Source organism: Lepidochelys kempii, chromosome 2, assembly GCF_965140285.1.
Source record: "Lepidochelys kempii isolate rLepKem1 chromosome 2, rLepKem1.hap1, whole genome shotgun sequence".
Lineage (NCBI taxonomy): Eukaryota > Metazoa > Chordata > Testudines > Cheloniidae > Lepidochelys > Lepidochelys kempii.
Genome location: NC_136381.1, coordinates 183,954,708 through 183,973,830, shown reverse-complemented (window position 1 = coordinate 183,973,830; position 19,123 = coordinate 183,954,708). Strand labels below are relative to the sequence as shown.

Sequence of the window (19,123 nt, the reverse complement as noted above, 5' to 3'; positions counted from 1 at the left end):
GTGGGGTTGGGGAGAAGGAGCAAGGTATATCAGTGGAATGTAATAATAGTCTACACTGGCTTTTATTTAAAATCTTATAACCCGTTATAGACACTTCAATAGTTAGACCATAAAAATAATGGCCAGCTAATATAATTTGATGAAGCTCCATTGGCTTCAGTTGAGGATCGGGCTACGTTACTTTTGGCGACGTGTGGTGGAATGGATGAGTCTTAAGGATTCATCTCTCTGGCTGGTGGTCAGAAAGATTTATTTGTATGCAGTTTGAGCCAGCTGATATATATTAGCATAACTCCACTGAATTCAGTGCCAATGTATGCCACCTGTGGATTTGGCCCTTTAACTATTAGCTGAATAAATAGTACACAAACCTATAATAGAATTTTACTATCATAATTCATTGTGTGTCTGTAGAATCTCCATATAGTAATTTAACTTTGCAACTTTTAATCACTATTTAAGGACAATGAGTTCTTAGATTACCCCTTTGTCTTTAGCAAAATCGCTGTTATTGTGTTCGTTGAATTCTTCCAGGGTTAATTTTTTATCCTTTTCTGTTGTTTCAGAAGTTCTTAATTTATTGCCAGAATCAACGGACTGTTCTGATTCAAACATATTTCATTATCTATGAATATTAAACATTTTTGGCAAGTACAACAAGTGCTAAGATAACATACTTACATAGTTTATTTTTCTACTGTATATAGCCTGACCTGGTCTGGAATTTATTTATCTCTTTAGATCTGAACATGTATGACTTTTTCAATTAACCACTCATATCAGTTTGTCTATATAAAATTAACACCAATAAAAGATGAGTTGGGATACTTCTATGAAGCAATTTTCCCTGATACTAACATATACAAATTACACTTTACATTTCAGACAAATGAAAGAGGATCTGTTATTTCTTATTTAATTTGCAGACTTCAACCATTTGTTATGCACGCATACATAAAGTAACTTACAATGGTAAAAAATAAAGGTACATAGAAGCTATCTGGTAGCAATTTCAAGAGGGAAGGTTTGGGCTTAGTCACTGGAGCCAGGATACTCTGGGACTTATGAGGAAACCATCCATTTTAGGGATGAACAGTATTCACAGTTTTGTGAAACAACTGACCTATGTTCAGACCACAAGTGGGTTTCCCAAATCCCTATAATTTATCATTCAGAAAGTTTTATGACTCTTGGTGTTTCCTTGAACTTGCTGAACTATATTCCCCCACAATCACTTAAATGTAGATTTGGTCCCATCATAGACATTCAAGGCCCGATTCTCCATTTTACCTTCGAGCACAATGAAGCTGCTCCTGTTTGCCATCAGTGTAAGTGAGAGGGGAATCAGGCTTGTGGAAGGGACCTGGGATTTTTGCTTTACCCCTTAGGTTTGATATAATGAGGAATTCCTTTACAGGGACTGCAGGCTGTTCCCAGGATAAAAAAAATGGGCTGGAGATCTGCATTTGCTTGCCAGGTTTCGTTTGTAACATGTGTGCACTAAGCTTGGTATTAGTACTGAGCTGCTTATTTCTAGCCGGGAGATCAGACTTAATGTTGGGTTGGGAATGGTGGCAGCCTTCTTCCTCTGTCCCATTCCCGCATGGGCCTTCCCCACATGCATACACTTGAGCCCCCACCCCCAAGCCAAAGAGCATCATTCCTGCTTCCCTACCTGTGGTCCCTAGTTGATCTCCCCAGCTCCCTCCTTGGAAAGTTGCACATCACCTCCAGCTCCTAGTGTGCCAGCCCATGCAAGGTGGCCTTGATAACATGTAAAACCTCATACTGCTTTTAAAGCCTGCTAAACTGTCCGAGTTAAAGTCTAGAAGGGAGACGAGTTTTAAAATGACCAGTTTAGTATGCATTAAAGTCAGTGCAGCCTGGATTTTGAAATTGTCAGTTAGCACATGTTAGCTAACACATGCTAACATCACACCTTTAAATCCTCATCTAGGCAAGGCCAGCAACAGGTGAGGGGAAGAATTACTGCACCGGAGGGGGTGGGGGCGGAATCACAGATAGGCAGAGGTGGATGTTGTGTGTACTCTGAGGTGGGGGGACCTGACTATACAAAGTGAGGGTGTCGGTTGGGGTGCCACATATTTTACTTCTCCTAGGCAAACCCTGGGTTCGACCCAGATTAGAAACCAGCTCTCTTCATATTGGAGTTACTTATTTAAAATATCTGGACTAGAGTAGCAGTTCAAACTCTAATTTTGTTGTCTCTGTTACCAATTCTTGCTTTGCTAGATGGGGAATAACATTCACATTTCACTGATGCCATCTTCTACCATTCCAAGCATTTTCATGATCCCCAACATGTGTAGGAAACTTGGAAAGGATGAGCCCCATTTAAGAAATTAAATCAGTGCAGCAGTTCCACACAATGGTATTAAATATCCTACATATTTTTGAAGCATGTGTTGTGTATATGCAGTGTATCTGAGCTGTTACATCCAGAACTGTTTGACCCCATAAGTGACTTTATTTTTATTGAGGATGGTGCAATTTGATATGGCTAACATACATTGCTACTTTATGCCTTTGCCCCCTGCTCCATGAGGCTATTCAAATATGCAAAGACTATTAAAGAAACCCTATGGGAATTTCTTCCTCTGTTACAAATATAGCATTCCTGAAGAATGAAGTAATTCAAATTTTTTCTTCCATGGTTACATCCTGTCTCTGAGGAGCTTTGTGGTTTGTGCTGACAACAAAATGCTGGCAGAAATACCCACCGAATAAGCTGTCATTTAAATGTTGTCTATCAAACATGTATATGGGCTCTTTAATGGAGCAACCAGTTCTAATACATTTACAAAGCTAGAGACTGACCTGTCATTCAATGTGTGCCATTTATAAATGGAATTGCTGGAATAAGGGATGTTTGGCTTTTCTAGCTGCTTATTCATTATTAGTAGTAATAAAACTATTGTGGCGGTGCCTTGGGGATCCAATCGAGGACCAGAATAATGCTTGGCACTATTTAAAGTCTGATAGAGTTCTTGTGATATACATATTCACACTTGTATACATATTCATATATATGAGTATGTGCAGGTCTGTAGTTATATATGTACAAAAAATGTATACACGCATACCCCCTAGTGAGTTTGGATGCTTCAGTTTGCAGCTGCCCAAGTTGAGAAGCTGAGATCCTTTGAAGAAGATGATTTTCAGAAAGTGTTGAGAGCCTACTCTTTGAAAATCAGGCCTTGTTAGTGTGTATTAAGTTGGGCACTACTCACTCTTGAAAATCTTGGAGAGGCATGTATGCACATTGAAGGATGCCAGTGAGAGATGAACAACATTTGTAATAGTTTTCATCACTCTGGTGCATTCACCCTTCACCTTATGGCTGAGTAAACATAAAAGTCCATTTGCAAATAAAATTGGGAAAGAATAACAGACACGTTACAATAGTCATAGTTCAAGTTTACAGTTTAGGAAAATGTTTTTCTAATGATTAGCTATTACTCTTCTGTCAGAAGAAGTTGGTCAAAATAGTCCTGCAATAAACCTCATAAGATTTTGGATCTTTCAGGAGAAAGTGTTGCTTTGTTCTTGGTGTCTGTCTCATTTTGAAAGAAATGTCCACTGTGTAAATCAGATAAATAGAGCTGGTTAGAAAATGATTTCTTTTTCCCTTAAAATTTTTTTATGCAAATAATTTTTAGCTGCTGTTGAAAATTTTCTTCAATTTGTTTTTCAGGTTTTAATTGGAAAAACAACCCCCCTTCCCCTGCAAAAAATTCAGTTTAAAACTGAAAACCCAGAGCTGGAAATTTTGTGAAAATTTCCATTTCACCTCCCCCCCCGCCCAAAAAAAAGAGTTTTGACAAAAATTTTTCCAACTGCAAATAACACTCACTGCTGGGTAGCAGGAGTGTGTGCAGTTCTAAATTGACAGGTTTCATAATTCTGCCATTTGTCTTTCACTGTAGACTATCATGTATAGATGCTAAAGTAAAAAATAGAGAAAACATGCCCCTTTAAAATGTTCATCTTGTAGAAAATTTTACAGGAACACATTGTTATTACATGCAATTTACCTTCGGGGTAAGAAATCGTGTCTAGCCACGAAGTAATTTGAAATGGCCAGGATTGTTTTATATTCGAGAACAATTTGTCTCTGTAGAAATAAGACCATTCTATTAATTTATTATTATAATAATTCACTTAGAATAAAATGTTCAAAGAACCCTTTGAAAGTGTGCATGGGGTATGTCAGCTTGTGCTTTTTCTCTGCCTTCAGAATGATGCCTGTTTTTCAAAGATCTTTGGGTTGAAAATTAAACTTGAACAAATGCACCTAAAGTCAGTGCATTTTATGGCACAGTGGCCTTACTAGTGATTTTGAATGTGGCAAGGTTCTGGCAGTCAGGAGAGCAGCCAGGGCATCACTTGACTGTTCTTGGACTCACCAGCAGTTGCCTGTTCCCTTCAGCCCCTTTCTCTTTACACAACAGTCCCTGTATTCTAGAGAGAAACAGAAGAAAGATAAAAAAACCATTAGTTCACTTTATAAAATGAGTCCCCAGTCTCCAGCCTCTTCATACCTCCCCTTCCTGACATGTACTGCAGACTCAGGCTCATGGTAACTATGAAAAACATCAATACATATCCTATAAGTAGGGCCCTATCAAATTCACAGCCATGAAAAACGCATCATGGACCATGAAATCTGGTCTTTTGTGTACTTTTACCCTATACTATACAGATTTAATGGGGGAGACCAGAGTTTCTCAAATTGGGGGTCCTGCGGGGGGGATCACAAAGTTATTTTAGGGGGGTTGCGGTATTGCCACCCTAACTTCTGTGCTGCCTTCAGAGCTGGGCGGCTGGAAGGTGGCGGCTGTTGGCCAGGCGCCCAGCTCTGAAGGCAGCGCCCTGCCAGCAGCAGCACAAAAGTAAAGGTGGCAGTACCACACCATGCCAGCCTTACCTCTGCGCGGCTGCCTTCAGAGCTCGGTGGCTGGAGAGTGGCAGCTGGTTACTCAGAGCCCAGCTCTGCAGGCAGCAGCGCAGCAGTAAGGGAGGCAATACCACACCCTGCCATCCTTCCTTCTGTGCTGCTGATGACGGTGGCTCTGCCTTCAGAGCTGGGCTCCTGGCCAGCAACCGCTGCTCTCCAGCTGCCCAGGTCTGAAGGCAGCGCTGCTGTCAGCAGCAGTGCAGAAGGAAGGGTAGCAATACCGCAACACCCCCTACAATAACCTTGCAACCCCCCCCCCCCCGCACACACACACACACACACAAATTCCTGTTTGGGTCAGGACCCCTACAGGTACAACACCATGACATTTAAGATTTAAATAGCTGAAATCATGAAATTTACAATTTTTAAAATCCCATGACCATGAAATTGACCTGTGAATTTGGTAGGGCCCTAGCTATAAGTTACAGGCGCTTGCCTTTCTCAGCACTGCCACCCAAATGTATTGAAGGTCATTATGATTTACAATGGTCCTCCAGACTTTGTAGGGTGAGAGGGGGGTGGGAGTTTGGCAACAGAGGGAGCAGTTCCCTTGTGTTGTATGGCATTGTAAGAGGGCACCGTGTGGATTGCAGGACTCATGCCAAACTGCAGTCAGGACAGAGCAATCACTGGAAGAAGCCATTTGGAGTAGCTTAGTATAAGGTATCTGTTGGCAGGCTTTTGCTACTGGTTCTGTGGTCCTGCACAATCTCGTGATAAGACCAGTTTTCAAAAACATGCTACTCAGCCTGCACTGCCGCTTCCCCTCCCAGCTGCATTTAACATACTCTAAAGAATTAATGTGATTGAATACATGCCAACTCCAGTGCTCACAAAGGACGCCAGACAAATGTATCGTACAATTAGGACAAGGATGGGGATTGTGCACCTTATTATGAAGCAGCTAGTATTGGCCTCTGTCTGATACAGGCTTTCAAATGAGATGACCCATTGGCCTGTTCCAGTATAGCAGTTTCTGGGTTTAAAGTAGACACCCACTTTTCCCGATATTTTAGAGAAGGAAGGATTGGACTTTTATGTTTCAGATATCAAACCATGTCAAGTTAAATTGTTATGTTACTTGTATGCACAAACACTTGGTCAAACTTTATAAGATATAAATGAATGTGTACTTTATACCCCTGTTATCTCTGGGCACAATCAAGCCCCAATCATGACAGATCTTTCCTTTTTCTCTCTTTGATTACTTCTCCTCTGGCAGATTTTCGTAAGTGCACACCATGTTTTATCTGTGTGAAATTTAAAAAGCTGAGATAGAACAGGATCCCATCCTGCCTGTTCTATCTCCAATGTAAGAATTTACTGATGTCTGTCCTACCTAAAAAGCAGGTACTAATTCTTTGCTATTCCTGGTTTAATATTGAAATTCCGGTTAACAGGGTTCTAATCCAAACATTAAAATTCAAAGACAACAAATGTCAATATAATTTGTGAATCACTTGCATACAATAAATAATGAAAACTAGTTCTGGTGGGACAGATAAATACAGAGGACCATAGCCTTGATAGGCAAGTAATCACCAGAAGAAATGTGAACTATTTTGGTATTTATTTGCTTCTGTGTTCATCTCCCCACTTGTAATATCAGGAGAAGAATGGCTGGTTGGTCAGTGGGGCAGGAGGTCATACCTTATCAAGAAGCAGGGCAGTGAGCTGTCTGGAGGAGGAGGCGGAGGAGACAGGAAAGATTACTCTAAATTTGGATAAACTTCTGTTAATCTTTTCTTTTCATATGACCAAGATTTCAGGCAGCTCAGATGGAGTCTGTGGAGACAGACTGCATGAAGCAAGTGAAAAAGGCCATGGAGCAATTTTGTGTCTGTAACAGATTTTCTCCACACCTCGTATGTAATTTAGTTGAGATGTTGGTTTGTAATGTGTTTATGTTCTCATTCTGGCAAAATGGAGCAGACAGAGAGGTGAGCTGGGAAGCATATACTACAAGGATGCTATTCACCAAAGTGGGCATCTAACAAAGGCTCCCCCTCTATTCTTCTGAGAGCAGTAGGGAGGAATTGGCTGATATTCTATGGTGGTGCAGATATTATTTCATTTCAATGGATTTTGTTCAGGGCCCTTCTGTAGGCTGCATAGAGTTAGCTGTGGAATCAGTGGCCTGACATAGCATGGCAATCTTGGATGAAGGTTTGGGCTAACCTTCAACAAGCCTTGAAAAATTGTACTCATGCATCTGCTTGCCTTAGGCATCCAATTTTGTTGAACAAGCGGGTAAAATATTGTTACTTTATGTTATCATTATCAACTTTGTTATTAGTTATGATAAAGCTAGATGAACAGATTTTGTGCCCGGGCTGGTACATTTTCATGATGATTTTGCAAGGCCACGTTGACCCGAATCCCTACAAACTATGAAACAATGAAGTTGATTGAAATGTCTAATGATATGTAGTATCACAGTATAGGGACACTGTGATGGTGCCCAGGATTCTGAGGCACCTCACCACCACTTGCCCCTAGTATGAAGCAATTTTGCCTGATGCCTGCTGTAGCTCACCTCACTGAAACCAACATCCTCTGGCCACGCACAAGCACTGTCTTCCAGGTCTTTGCAGACCTTTCCCTCTCTGTGCAGGCTAGCGATAGACACACATCAACTTCCGAGTCCTCGGCACACTCCCTGCAGTGTCTAGCCCCTGTCACTGACAGAAATTACCAGGCAAGCTGTCCCCGAAGAGAGAGACAATTTGACTGACACAACTCAGGATCAGGCTTTATAATATTACAGCACTGAAATATATTTACAGTGAAATAATCATAAATTTATTATAAAAGGTTACATTTTAAGAGATAGTGGGTCAGGATAAGAAGTGGAAACAGAACTGGTTCCACATGCAAAACAAAACATAAAATGCAACCCTAGGTCTACAATTTCTAAGAGTTACCTTTCCTATTTAACAAAATCGATTTTCTCTCAAGGATTCAGCCTTTGACAGAGCTGCTGGTTTTCTGTCTTAACTCCCATGTCTTTCCGGGGTTTCCTCTGTGAATGGATCACAAAATGTCCTCCTATTGTTTGTTCTTTGGGGTGCTGGCCCCCATGTTAACTTCACATCCTCATGTTGACTTGGAGTGCAAATGTAGCTCCCACTGTGTTTTGCTTAAAATGCTTAATTTGCATTAGAGACAGGGATATACTTTGCCTAGCAGAAAACTTGTTTGTCAATTCTGCTCTGTTACTAGTTAAAAACGTATATTTAGTAGGTACTCATAACTCCTTACATACCCTCTGTACATACATCTCACAATACCTGTGATGGCTATTGTGTCACTGGCTTTCATTTGATACTGTAAAAGACACTATTTATGGATAAGAACCCTGAAAGTGGCGTTAGGTGTGGTGAGTTTGTCAGGCCTGATAGGAGTTGCTGTTGCAGAACAGGTTTCAGAGTAGCAGCCGTGTTAGTCTGTATTTGCAAAAAGAACTGGAGGACTTGTGGCACCTTAGAGACTAACCCAATTATTTGAGCAGACGCTTTCGTGAGCTACAGCCGATGAAGTGAGCTGTAGCTCACGAAAGCTTTTGCTCAAATAAATGGGATAGTCTCTAAGGTGCCACAAGTCCTCCTGTTCCTGTTACAGAACAGTGAACCCTGTTCAAGTCGGCACTTGAAGCGTTCTAAGGTTCACAACACATATTACGCAATGTTGTAAGTGCTGTAAATTGACTCTTCACATGTCTTGATGATCTTCATTGTGCTTGCAGGTTGCTCAGGAGAAAGGAAACTGCTCTTTTCAGAAAAACCCTAACCCGTGTGTCATCCCTCAAGAAAATGACAATATTTTTCACACGATCTTTGCTTTTTTTACCAAGTCTGGCAGAAAAGTACTGGTAAGAAATTCCATATATAACTGAAATTTAAAAGAGTCAGATATTGTAAAATGCGTTTGTCAGAGGAATGTGAAGTGGTCAACTACTTTTTTCTTTTCAGAGTAACTTTCATGTAGTCTAAAATAAGAATGACATTTTACTTGTGTTGCAGTGGTCCCCACAGACCTCAGTCCCTCACTGGAAGCTTTGAGGCTACTAAAGTACAGACAATAAAAAAAATAACACAAGTATTAAAGGTTGAATAATATCTTCTGATGCTAAAAGAAAAAAGATTGATACAGGTTGAAGAAATCCAGTGAGTGAGAAATTATATAGAATCAACGTAACTAGCTAATGAGGTGATGCAAAGCCCATTAATGTCATTGGGAGTCTTTCCATTGTTTTCTTTGGACTTTGCATCAGGCACTAAAGGCAGAACTTCAAAGCGTGTTTGCAGCTAGACTTGGAGCAATGTATTGTATATGCAATAGAAATACATAGATTCTTGTTGAAAATGTTTTTCTGCAATACATTTTTCTCTAATCCTTTTATCTCAGGGGAGGTATTCTGACAGGAAGTAATAGATAGCAGGGTTTACTTGCCATGGCTGAAATTTACCCCTGTGCAGAGGCCCAGTACATATTCTGTGTTCAATTCCAGCTTAAGTGCACTGACCCTCAGTTCAGGGATGAATTTCCTGTGACATGGTTTAATGAAGTCCTGGAATGATTATGATTCTGCAGATTCTGAAAACAGACACTGTTTTGTATAAGGGAGGTGTACAATCAATTTTACTGATTCATCAAATGGCTGTTTTCATTCAATCAGTAGGAATGTTTGGTATTGCTAGTTAGTATTAAAATGAATGATTTCCTCCCTTCCTAATACATCTTACAGCCTTTTACTTATTTCCCTTAGGACTGTGAAAGACCAGGCAGGTCCTGCTTAATTATACGCTGCAACTTAAGCTCACTAGCAAAAGCAGAATCCCGCAATATAGATGTTTACATGCTGCTGAATACAGAGATATTAAAGAAGGTAAGTGCTTCTGCCTCTTTCTAGCGCATATGCTCAATAGTAATTTAAATATACTTATATATTGAAATATACATGAAGCATTGAATATTGCCTCCGTCTGTGTCTAGTAGAACTAGTTTAATTTTTTTCACTGAAAAGTTTTAAGTTGATCACTAAAAATTTCCATTTGAAATTTTCATTGTGGTCAAAATTTTCTAATGGTTTTTGTTGAAAACTGGAAACCGTAAATTAAACATTATTTGTGTTAAAAATTTCAGATTTTGGTAAAAATATTCAGTTTTTGGTTTTCAAAAGCCAATACGTTTTACTGAAACCCACAATTATTTACTGAGTTTTGAAAACGAAAATTGTTTCAGGTTTTGGTTTTTCATTGAAAAAATAAATAAAAATGGCAGGAATTTTAGAAAAAAGTAGTTTTTATTCTAAATATCCTATGAAAAACAGCTGGTGCTTTTCAACCAGCTGTAATTGCTATATATCTCACTATAAGATGGCTTTACTTGGCACATCATCCTATTTTGTGAATGAATAAGAATTTCATAGAGAAGCCTCGGAGAAGCCTTTCAGTCTGAGCTGGGATTCAAATGACAGTGAAGAACTTTTTATACTTTAAAAAGAAAAGGAGGACTTGTGGCACCTTAGAGACTAACCAATTTATTTGAGCATAAGCTTTCGTGAGCTACAGCTCACTTCATCCGATGAAGTGAGCTGTAGCTCACGAAAGCTTATGCTCAAATAAATTGGTTAGTCTCTAAGATGCCACAAGTCCTCCTTTTCTTTTTGCGAATACAGACTAACAGGGTTGTTACTCTGAAACCTATACTTTAAAAGCTCCTTCCCTCATTTCAGAAGAATGGGGTGTGTGTATGTCTGTGCGCATGTGCAGGTGGAGTCAGGAGGGAATGTGCAGGATTCATGGATAGTTCTTGGAAACTCTTATTTAAGGCCTTCATGCTTTTATTTTTTTAAATCTGGATCACTGTACATTTTCAATTATTGCAATACTTGGAGTAGTTGACCCCTTTTATTCTAAACCCAAGTCATTGCCAAAATCCTGATATTTAGAAATTAACTGATTTTGGGAACTCTGGCACACGTGGAAACTCTTTAGAATCATAGAAGGTTAGGGTTGGAAGGGACCTCAGGAGGTCATCTAGTCCAACCCCTTTCTTGAAGCAGGACCAATCCCCAATATTTGCCCCAGATTCCTAAATGGCCCCCTCAAGGATTGAACTCACAACCCTGGGTTTAGCAGGCCAATGCTCAAACCACTGAGCTATCCCTCCCCCCAATGTGTTAACACATTGATTAACACATTGCTTTATGTAAAAGTTCAGTTGCAATGGCAGTGGCTGGAATGTTCCAGAAGAAGGTAACTGAAAGATGTCAATCCTGGAGGGTGCTCCCAGGCCTCAGCTCCAACTAAATTGAATAGGAGCTGAGGATGCTTACCCCTTCATGGGAGGCGCTCATCATATTGCTGTATCTGACCTTAAATCAAATCACCTGCGTGTTATAAACAGTTATAAAATAAGACTGTAAGGTTTGTGAACAGTAGATCTGAAGGTGTAATCCTAGATTTTGCTGACTTTTCTTAAGTACATTAAAAATAATTACAATTAGAAATAAATACAAACAAAAACAGCGATACGTGCAGTGTTAAAGTTATGAGGTTTTTCAAACAGTCGGATAATGAGCAGAGTAAGTGTGCATAAACTACGATCCGTGTGTTTATCTTTATTTTGTGATGAGATACAAGGGTAGAAAACTGATAATTTTTTTAATCTGTTACTTCAAATATTTGTTATACAAAGAAAAAACATCACAGCCATCATAAGGAGGCTCAAGATAAGAATAAACATGACATTCATGGTGAGAAACATGATAGCAGGCTAAGCAATGTTCTGTTCTGTCAGTGAATGAAATAAGATTTGTACATTTTAAAAAGTTTTACTGCATTTCCACTTATTTTGTAGATGAGCTTTTTTGGGGGGATTTTTTTAGTTTACAGTTTAGCTACAGCAAAGGTCTGTCAGATCACGATACTGTAAGATAATCAGAGTAGGAGGATAATAAAATAAATCTGTTAGATAAATCTGTTGGTGACAGCCGTTAGATTAAAAACAAAAAAGGAAAGGTCTTTTCCTAAAGATTAGATAGACACGAGTTGATGTCTTCATGGCCTTTCCAGCTGAAATCACCTCGTATGCTGCTGTTTGTCCATCTTTGAAGAAAGAGCATATAGATGGAGCCAGATGTTTAAGTTGTGCTTGCATACAAATACCCCCACATATGCAAGCAGGTAACTGAGTACACGAAACATGCATTTGTGTACACTGTCAAATTCAGCTCTTCACAGAAGCTCTGCACCAGGCCCATGGGATGTCCTCTGGGACATGTATCTGTCACAGTTCAGGGCAACTGCACCTGTATTTCCTCCTCTATGATCCCCAAGGGCAGGGCTGTCCTTACCCATACGCAAAGTAAGCAGCTGCGTAGGGCACCAGGAAATTTGGGGCACCAAATTTCCTGGTGCCCTGCGCAGCTGTGTGCTGCTCCAGCCCCTGCTCCGCCACTTCCCCATGGCCCCTGCCCCTCCCCACCTCTTCCCACCCCTGCTCCACCTCAGCCCCTCCCCCACTCCACCCCTTCCCCAAAGCCTCCTCCCCATCCCGCCTCTTCCCGCCCCTGCTCCACCCCAGCCCTGCCCCCACTCCCCTGAGGACTGCAGCAGGGCTGGGCCTGCACTCACTGGCGGCGGAAAGTGCAGCAGCCCAGCCCCAGCCATGCCGCCGGTGAGTGCTGGGGGGTGGTCCCCCCTGTTGCCCAAGTCAGCCCACCTCCCCGCAGAGGCCTGGGGCCAACCCCTCCCCCCCCACGGAGGCCTGCCCCACTCCCCCACTGCACGGGGGGTGTAGCTGCATAGGTCCCCAGAATAGCTAGGGATGGCCCTGCCCAAGGGCACCCATTCTCAGGTTTCCAACTCCCCAGCAGTCACCTCTCTTGAGTGGAGACATGAATCTTCCTTCTGACAGGGTTTTTTCCCAGGCTGCATAGTTCCCTGCCTATACTGTGAATTCCCCCGCAACTCAGACTGTTTCAGCAGGCTGCTTTGCCTTTCTTCTTTAGAGGCTATAAACAGCGTGCTTGCCACAGTAAGTTACCACACAGCTCTTTCTAAGCAAGCACATTTATTCGTATGGTAAAAGCATTACAGAGAAAAAATATTAAAAACAATAAAAGAAATCTACATGCATGCTAATAAGCTTACCTAAGATCACCATAACAAAGGCTGTCAGGTGAACAGTCCTTCAGATCCCACTAAAGGTTTTTTCCCTGTGGTCAAAAGTTCATAATAGCTATGGCTCAGAACAAGCACACCCATGAATCTGTGAGTTACTGTTTTATCTAGTTTGGGTCTGAACTTTTGAAGAGACCATGAACAGGAAATCAGCCAGACAATTGGTTTCTCCTTAAGGCCTAGCTTCAAAAGGATAGGTCTGGAGCTGGGTAATTTTCATTGCCCTCCTCCCAGCTATTTTCTAGGAAACCTGTTTTCAGTTTGTTTGTCTCAAAAATTTATTCTTGACTGGTCTGTTTTTCAGTATAGTCCTTTGACGCTCCCAATGCTTCCCACGGTTTACATTAGTCATGTCTGCTAGAGTAGTTACATACAATCCAACAATAACACATACACATTAATTCAAGAAAATTTGTCCAAGAAAGTGCAGGAAATTGTCATATCTGTCACGGTGTCACCCACATAGAATAGTGAACTGCACATTTAAATGGCTACCTGTGTCCCCAACCACCAATTTATTCTTGCAGTGTAGATGCAGGTGTGGTAAAGAATTCATTAAACTCATTTGAGCTGTAATTATGAGAATACACCACTCTATTTATTCATTAAGGGCCAGATTGTTGCCTCACCTTATGTGGGTGCAAACTGAGAAGGCGGGGGGGAGTTAAGAGTAGCCCTTCACACTTGGCAGCCCTGATGCTTGGGAGGATGGCAGAGGCTGCACCTGAAATGCTTCCCCTTGGGAGCAACTTGCCAGAAAGGGGGCAGGGTTTAGGTGGAACAGTGGTTTCTCACCCCCCAACAGAGTGGGCTGCCTATATTGGGGAGTGGGTGCATGATGCCCCTCAGTTCTCTGGGCAAGATGGCTGTGCATCATCCTCAGAACATGGTAATGCCACAATCTAGTCCTAAATCAAAAGTAACCTTACAAAAATACCTACTGTATAAGAGTAAACAATGTGTTTAAAAAGGCAACTGGTTGGAAAATTTGTGTTTAAACGTTCTGTATAAAATACAAGGCAAAGTCACTTACTAATGGAAATATAAATCAAATACTTGCACTTTATGCAGTGTGCTGTGTCTGGAATTATTTTAAATAATTAAACAATTTTATCATATACTGTATATAAGTCTATCGCAGCTTCCAAATATCTGTTTCTAACTACTTGGGAACCATTGTGGTAAAGATTTAGCTTGTCTATGTTGATTGGCAATGTGCTGTGTTTTTCTGCTGTGTTGTGAGGCTGGGGTAGCCTTAAAAACAGCCCAAATTCAAATAAAAAAAGAAGTCCAATGTTTTGTGGGATGCCTTTAATTTCAGTCTGAGATAATGCACTGTACTTTGTCCATCCATGTCCCAAGCTCAAGGTGCATGTGATTTCAGGTAGTATAAATCAGTGTAGCACTCAATTGCCAATCCAGCTGCCCTGGAGCATAAGGATAGAATATAATGTTATTAAATTGAAAAAGGTTGTTTTTAACTACTTTTGTTTTTAATTCTCAGGACAGTTCATCAGTCATCCAGTTTGTGACCAGGGCGAAGGTGAGGGTGGACACAACACTCAGGATTGTGGAAGTGCCTAATGGGAATCCTGAAGATGCAACAGTAAGTGACTGTCTGAAAAGAAAGGTCCCCATGTCCCATTAGTATGGAATACATTAGGGGAGCTAGGCAACTGGAATGTGTGGGTTTGGCCAACAAAAATGAGCGAGTCTGACTTCCTTTGAATGCACTAGCAGCAGGACTTCATAGTGTTTCTGTGGTTTGACTTGCTGTGATACCCGTGCCATCATAGCAAATGATATTGTGTGGGGCCGTATACTCTATGTTGTAGCTAGTCAAAGTTGCAAAGGACTTTGGGATACCTTTGCCAGCATTAAGTTAGGCTTCTCACTGTGAAGTTGATGTCAGCTTTAAACTAATTCAGATTTTTTTTGAAACTCCAGTGGGGTTTTTCCTCAGCAAAATCTCATCAGATATGACATTTTGAAATACGTAAATGTTTTAATAATAATTTGAGGTCAAAGACAATAACCAAAAATGTTTGAAATTTATAGACAAGATCATCAACTTTTCTTTATCTCCACCTTTTATGTCTAGCTATTGCAGTGTGCATACAACACAAGGACTATAAATTCACTAATTTATATCAGCCCTTGATGGTGAGAGAGGACGACTGCTCCCTTTTTGTTTAGCCCCAGCAACCTGAAAGTTTGTGTCTTCAGAGAAGCCCTCCTTAACAGGAAGAAATTTTAATTGTACAGTATTTGAAAATAGATGGTAGGATTTTCAAAGTAGTTAAGTGACTTAGGAGCACACGTTCAATTGAAAGTTGCTGGCACTTGTGTTCCTAAAGCACTTACGCACTTTTGAAAATCTGACCCAGAGTATTTAATTATCACTGATGCTACTGAGCCTAATTCTAAAGGTTCCATCTTGCTTAAAAACTATCCATGTTCATGATACAAGCAGTCTGGGAGCCCCGTGTTCAAAGATTGTTTACAGCTTTTTCTAATTTGCTTAATACTGGGTTAATGACTATAAAAAAGCCTTTAGGCTGAGATTTTGAAATCCTCCTCGTGGATTTAGACACTTAATTCCCATTATTTTTAATGGGAGTTGTGCATCTAAGTCCCCAAAGGCAGCTTTGTAAACTTCAGCCTTAATGTTTAATATACCATGTATATAAAGTAGCTAGGCCGAAATGTATAGCCAGGCTTCAGACCAGGTTTTTGCAGGTGTATACATATTATGAAGAATATGCTAATACTGTTCTGATTAAGCAGCAGTTGTTCTTCATTATCATTAGGCTAAATCAGTCTCCAGGGCACCCTCCCATATAGCAGTCATCCCAATTCAATATGTCCCAATTAGAAAGAGTAATATTATTTTTACATTTATAAAACACCTTTCATCTGCAATCCCCTTACCAATTATATACATAATATATACTGAGCGTGGTGGAGGGCTGCAAAATAGTCATTTGCAGAAAGATGTGGATTTAATGCTGTACAACAGTTACTCTTTTAGACCTGGATTCAACAAGGCAAGTAGTCCCATTGACATATTCAGGCCTTACTGACCAGGATTTGGGACATTTCATTGCACCTTAATTCTTCTCAAACAAAATTCCACTTATCATGCAGAATTTGACCTATAGCAAGCATGTACCTTACACATACTATGGATTTTCCTTATATCTATACCAGTCAGCATGAAAGTGATTTCTTTTGTCCTTGAAGCATAATTGGGTTTTCTGAAAATTGTACACAGTTATTATTTATTATTACTTGTATTGGTGTAGCACCAAAGAGCCCAGTAGTGGACCCAGCCCCCACTGTGCTAGATGCTGTACAAACACAGAAGAAGACAGTCCCTGCCCCCAAATGTACTAAACTTAGGAAGTATTTTAGAGAACAGAAATAGATGTTTGGTTAGAAATGGGAAAGAAAAAGAAATTCTCCTTCTGTAGAGTATCTCAGTACTTATTGCATGGGTCAAATCATGAGGTAATTACTCAATTTTTACCTATCAATCCTTATCCAAACAAAACACCTTGTGGCTCAATGGGAATTTTGTCTGAATAAGGACTTCAAGATTTAGCTGTATAAAAATAGGGCTCATACTGTTGGTTAGTCAGTCACATTTCCCCAACCCTCTCTGCCAGTGCACCCCCATAATTGGACTGCAGCACTGCCTATTTGGCCTACCTCTAGGTCTCTCTCTAATTCAATTGGGCAGCACTGAGTGATTCTTGCACTTCTGTGGCTGCATTTAATTGATTAGTGGTGCAATACTTGAGATGAAATCCTGGCCCCATTGAAATTTACGGGGCCAGGATTTCACCCCTTTATGTTACAGTCTGTAAAAGTTTTGGGCATCCTTCCCAATGACTTTGGGGATCCTTCCCAATGACTTTGTGAACTACTTTGTGAACTGTAAGGGGTTGTTATTATTTAGTGCTCAAAATTTAGAAATGATTTAATCACAACATGAGGTCTGCTGTATTTAATTCTTATCAAATGCTTGGAAAAAATATTGTCCTTTTCCTGTCTGTGGAAGGCCTTGGGTAGCAGTGATTACAGAGTTCATCGTACATGCTCTGAAAAGACATGAATCTTTAAACAAAAGGTTGCTGCTGATTTCCGAGAAGATGAAATGGAAGGGGAGCATGCTTGGCATATTTTAGTAGTGTAAATCAATTTGTGATTTCAGTTTTTTCTAATGTGAATGCTATTTTCTGTCTCCCTTATGCTATTTCCATATGTCTGTTGGTTTCTCCACTGTTGTATGTTTTGGATAGGGTCGTGTTGAAAGAAAAATTTAAGACATGTGGTTGGCTCATGGTATTAATATTTTTTCTTTCCTTCTCCTTCTTCTGGTGGAGTGCAGATGAGAACAATACTTGTTGCAAACCACAGTTATTTAATTGTAACCAGGGGCCGAGGGGTGGGTGGGGGGGATATCATTTCTTTGTCCATTCCTCTCACTCCCTTCTTTTAAAAAAAATCCCTTTCTCTCTCTTTTTTTGTTGTTGTTGACCACTGAATGCTGTACCATATCCATCTGGCTACTGGCTCCATCTGAGCTGCTGCTCATGGACATGCTTTGAGTCAGCTGATAGAATTGGTATCTAGCAGTGAAAGCAGAATTTCCTCAGACGCTCTATCACGCTAATTTCCGTAAAGCCAATAAGACTTGTTAGCTAAGACTGATTTAGACAGTCCTGCTGACTTGCTGTCTTGATTTCATTGGGGTTTTTTGCAGCTTAGCACCCGATTTCACAGCTCAAACAATTTTAAACAGGGACACCATGAAACAGGAAGCGAGAGGGTTCCAAATTAGTGTACTAAATACTTATGATAACTAGTCCATTCATGTTGTTTCATTTGTTTACCAAACTCTCATAGATTCTCAACAAGGGACATGCAAAACCCTAAATAAAGGCCAGTGAGATAGCAAGAGGCTCCCTTTTGGAAAATATTACTGAATGGATGGGATATCCCTTTTTTTAGAACAGTTGCATTAACATAGAATCATAGAATAACAGAGTTGGAAGGGATCTCTGGAGGCCATCTAGTCCAACCCCCTGCCCAGAGCAGGACCAATCCCAACTAAATCATCCCAGCCAGAGCTTTGTCAAGCCTGACCTTAAAAACTTCTAAGGAAGGGGATTCCACCACCTCCCTAGATAACACATTCCAGTGTTTCACCACCCTCCTAGTGAAAAAGTTTTTCCTAATATCCAACCCAAACCTCCCCCACTGCAACTTGAGACCATTACTCCTTGACTTGTCATCTGCTATCACTGAGAATAGTCTAGATCCATCCTCTTTGGATCCACTTTTCAGGTAGTTAAAAGCTGCTATCAAATCCCCCCTCATTCTTCTCTTCCGTAGACTAAACAATCCCAGTTCCCTCAGCCTCTCCTCATAACTCATGTGTTCCAGTCCCCTAATCATTTTTGTTGCCCTTCGCTGGACTCTCTACATCCTTCTTGTAGTGTGGGGCCCAAAACTGGACACAGTACTCCAGATGAGGCCTCACCAATGTCGAATAGAGGGGAACGATCACGTCCCTCGATCTGCTGGCAATGCCCCTACTTATACATCCCAAAATGCCATTGGCCTTCTTGGCAACAAGGTCACACTGTTGACTCATATCCAGCTTTTCATCCACTGTCACCCCTAGGTCCTTCTCTACAGAACTGCTGCCTAGCCATTCGGTCCCTAGTCTGTAGCGGTGCATTGGATTCTTCCGTTCTAAGTGCAAGACTCTGCACTTGTCCTTGTTGAACCTCATCAGATTTCTTTTGGCCCAATCCTCCAATTTGTCTAGGTCCCTCTGTATCCTATCCCTACCCTCCAGCATATCTACCACTCCTCCCAGTTTAGTGTCATCTGCAAACTTGCTTAGGGTGCAATCCACACCATCCTCCAGATCATTAATGAA

General features: G+C 40.8%; 1 protein-coding gene across 6 annotated transcripts in view; it reads left to right on the top strand.

Moving 5' to 3' along the window:
- The window catches only part of ITGA9 (integrin subunit alpha 9), a 294,730-nt gene that overhangs the window by 244,717 nt on the left and 30,890 nt on the right, over positions 1-19,123 (top strand). For all 6 annotated transcript variants that reach the window (XR_012157453.1, XR_012157452.1, XM_078851717.1 and 3 more), the window contains 3 exons: positions 8,727-8,852; positions 9,750-9,869; positions 14,675-14,776. Coding sequence is in view for 4 of the 6 variants with exons in the window: in XM_078851717.1 (XP_078707843.1) it covers positions 8,727-8,852; positions 9,750-9,869; positions 14,675-14,776 (348 nt within the window). In the remaining 2 variants the exon portion in view is untranslated. The remainder of the gene's footprint in view (positions 1-8,726; positions 8,853-9,749; positions 9,870-14,674; positions 14,777-19,123) is intronic.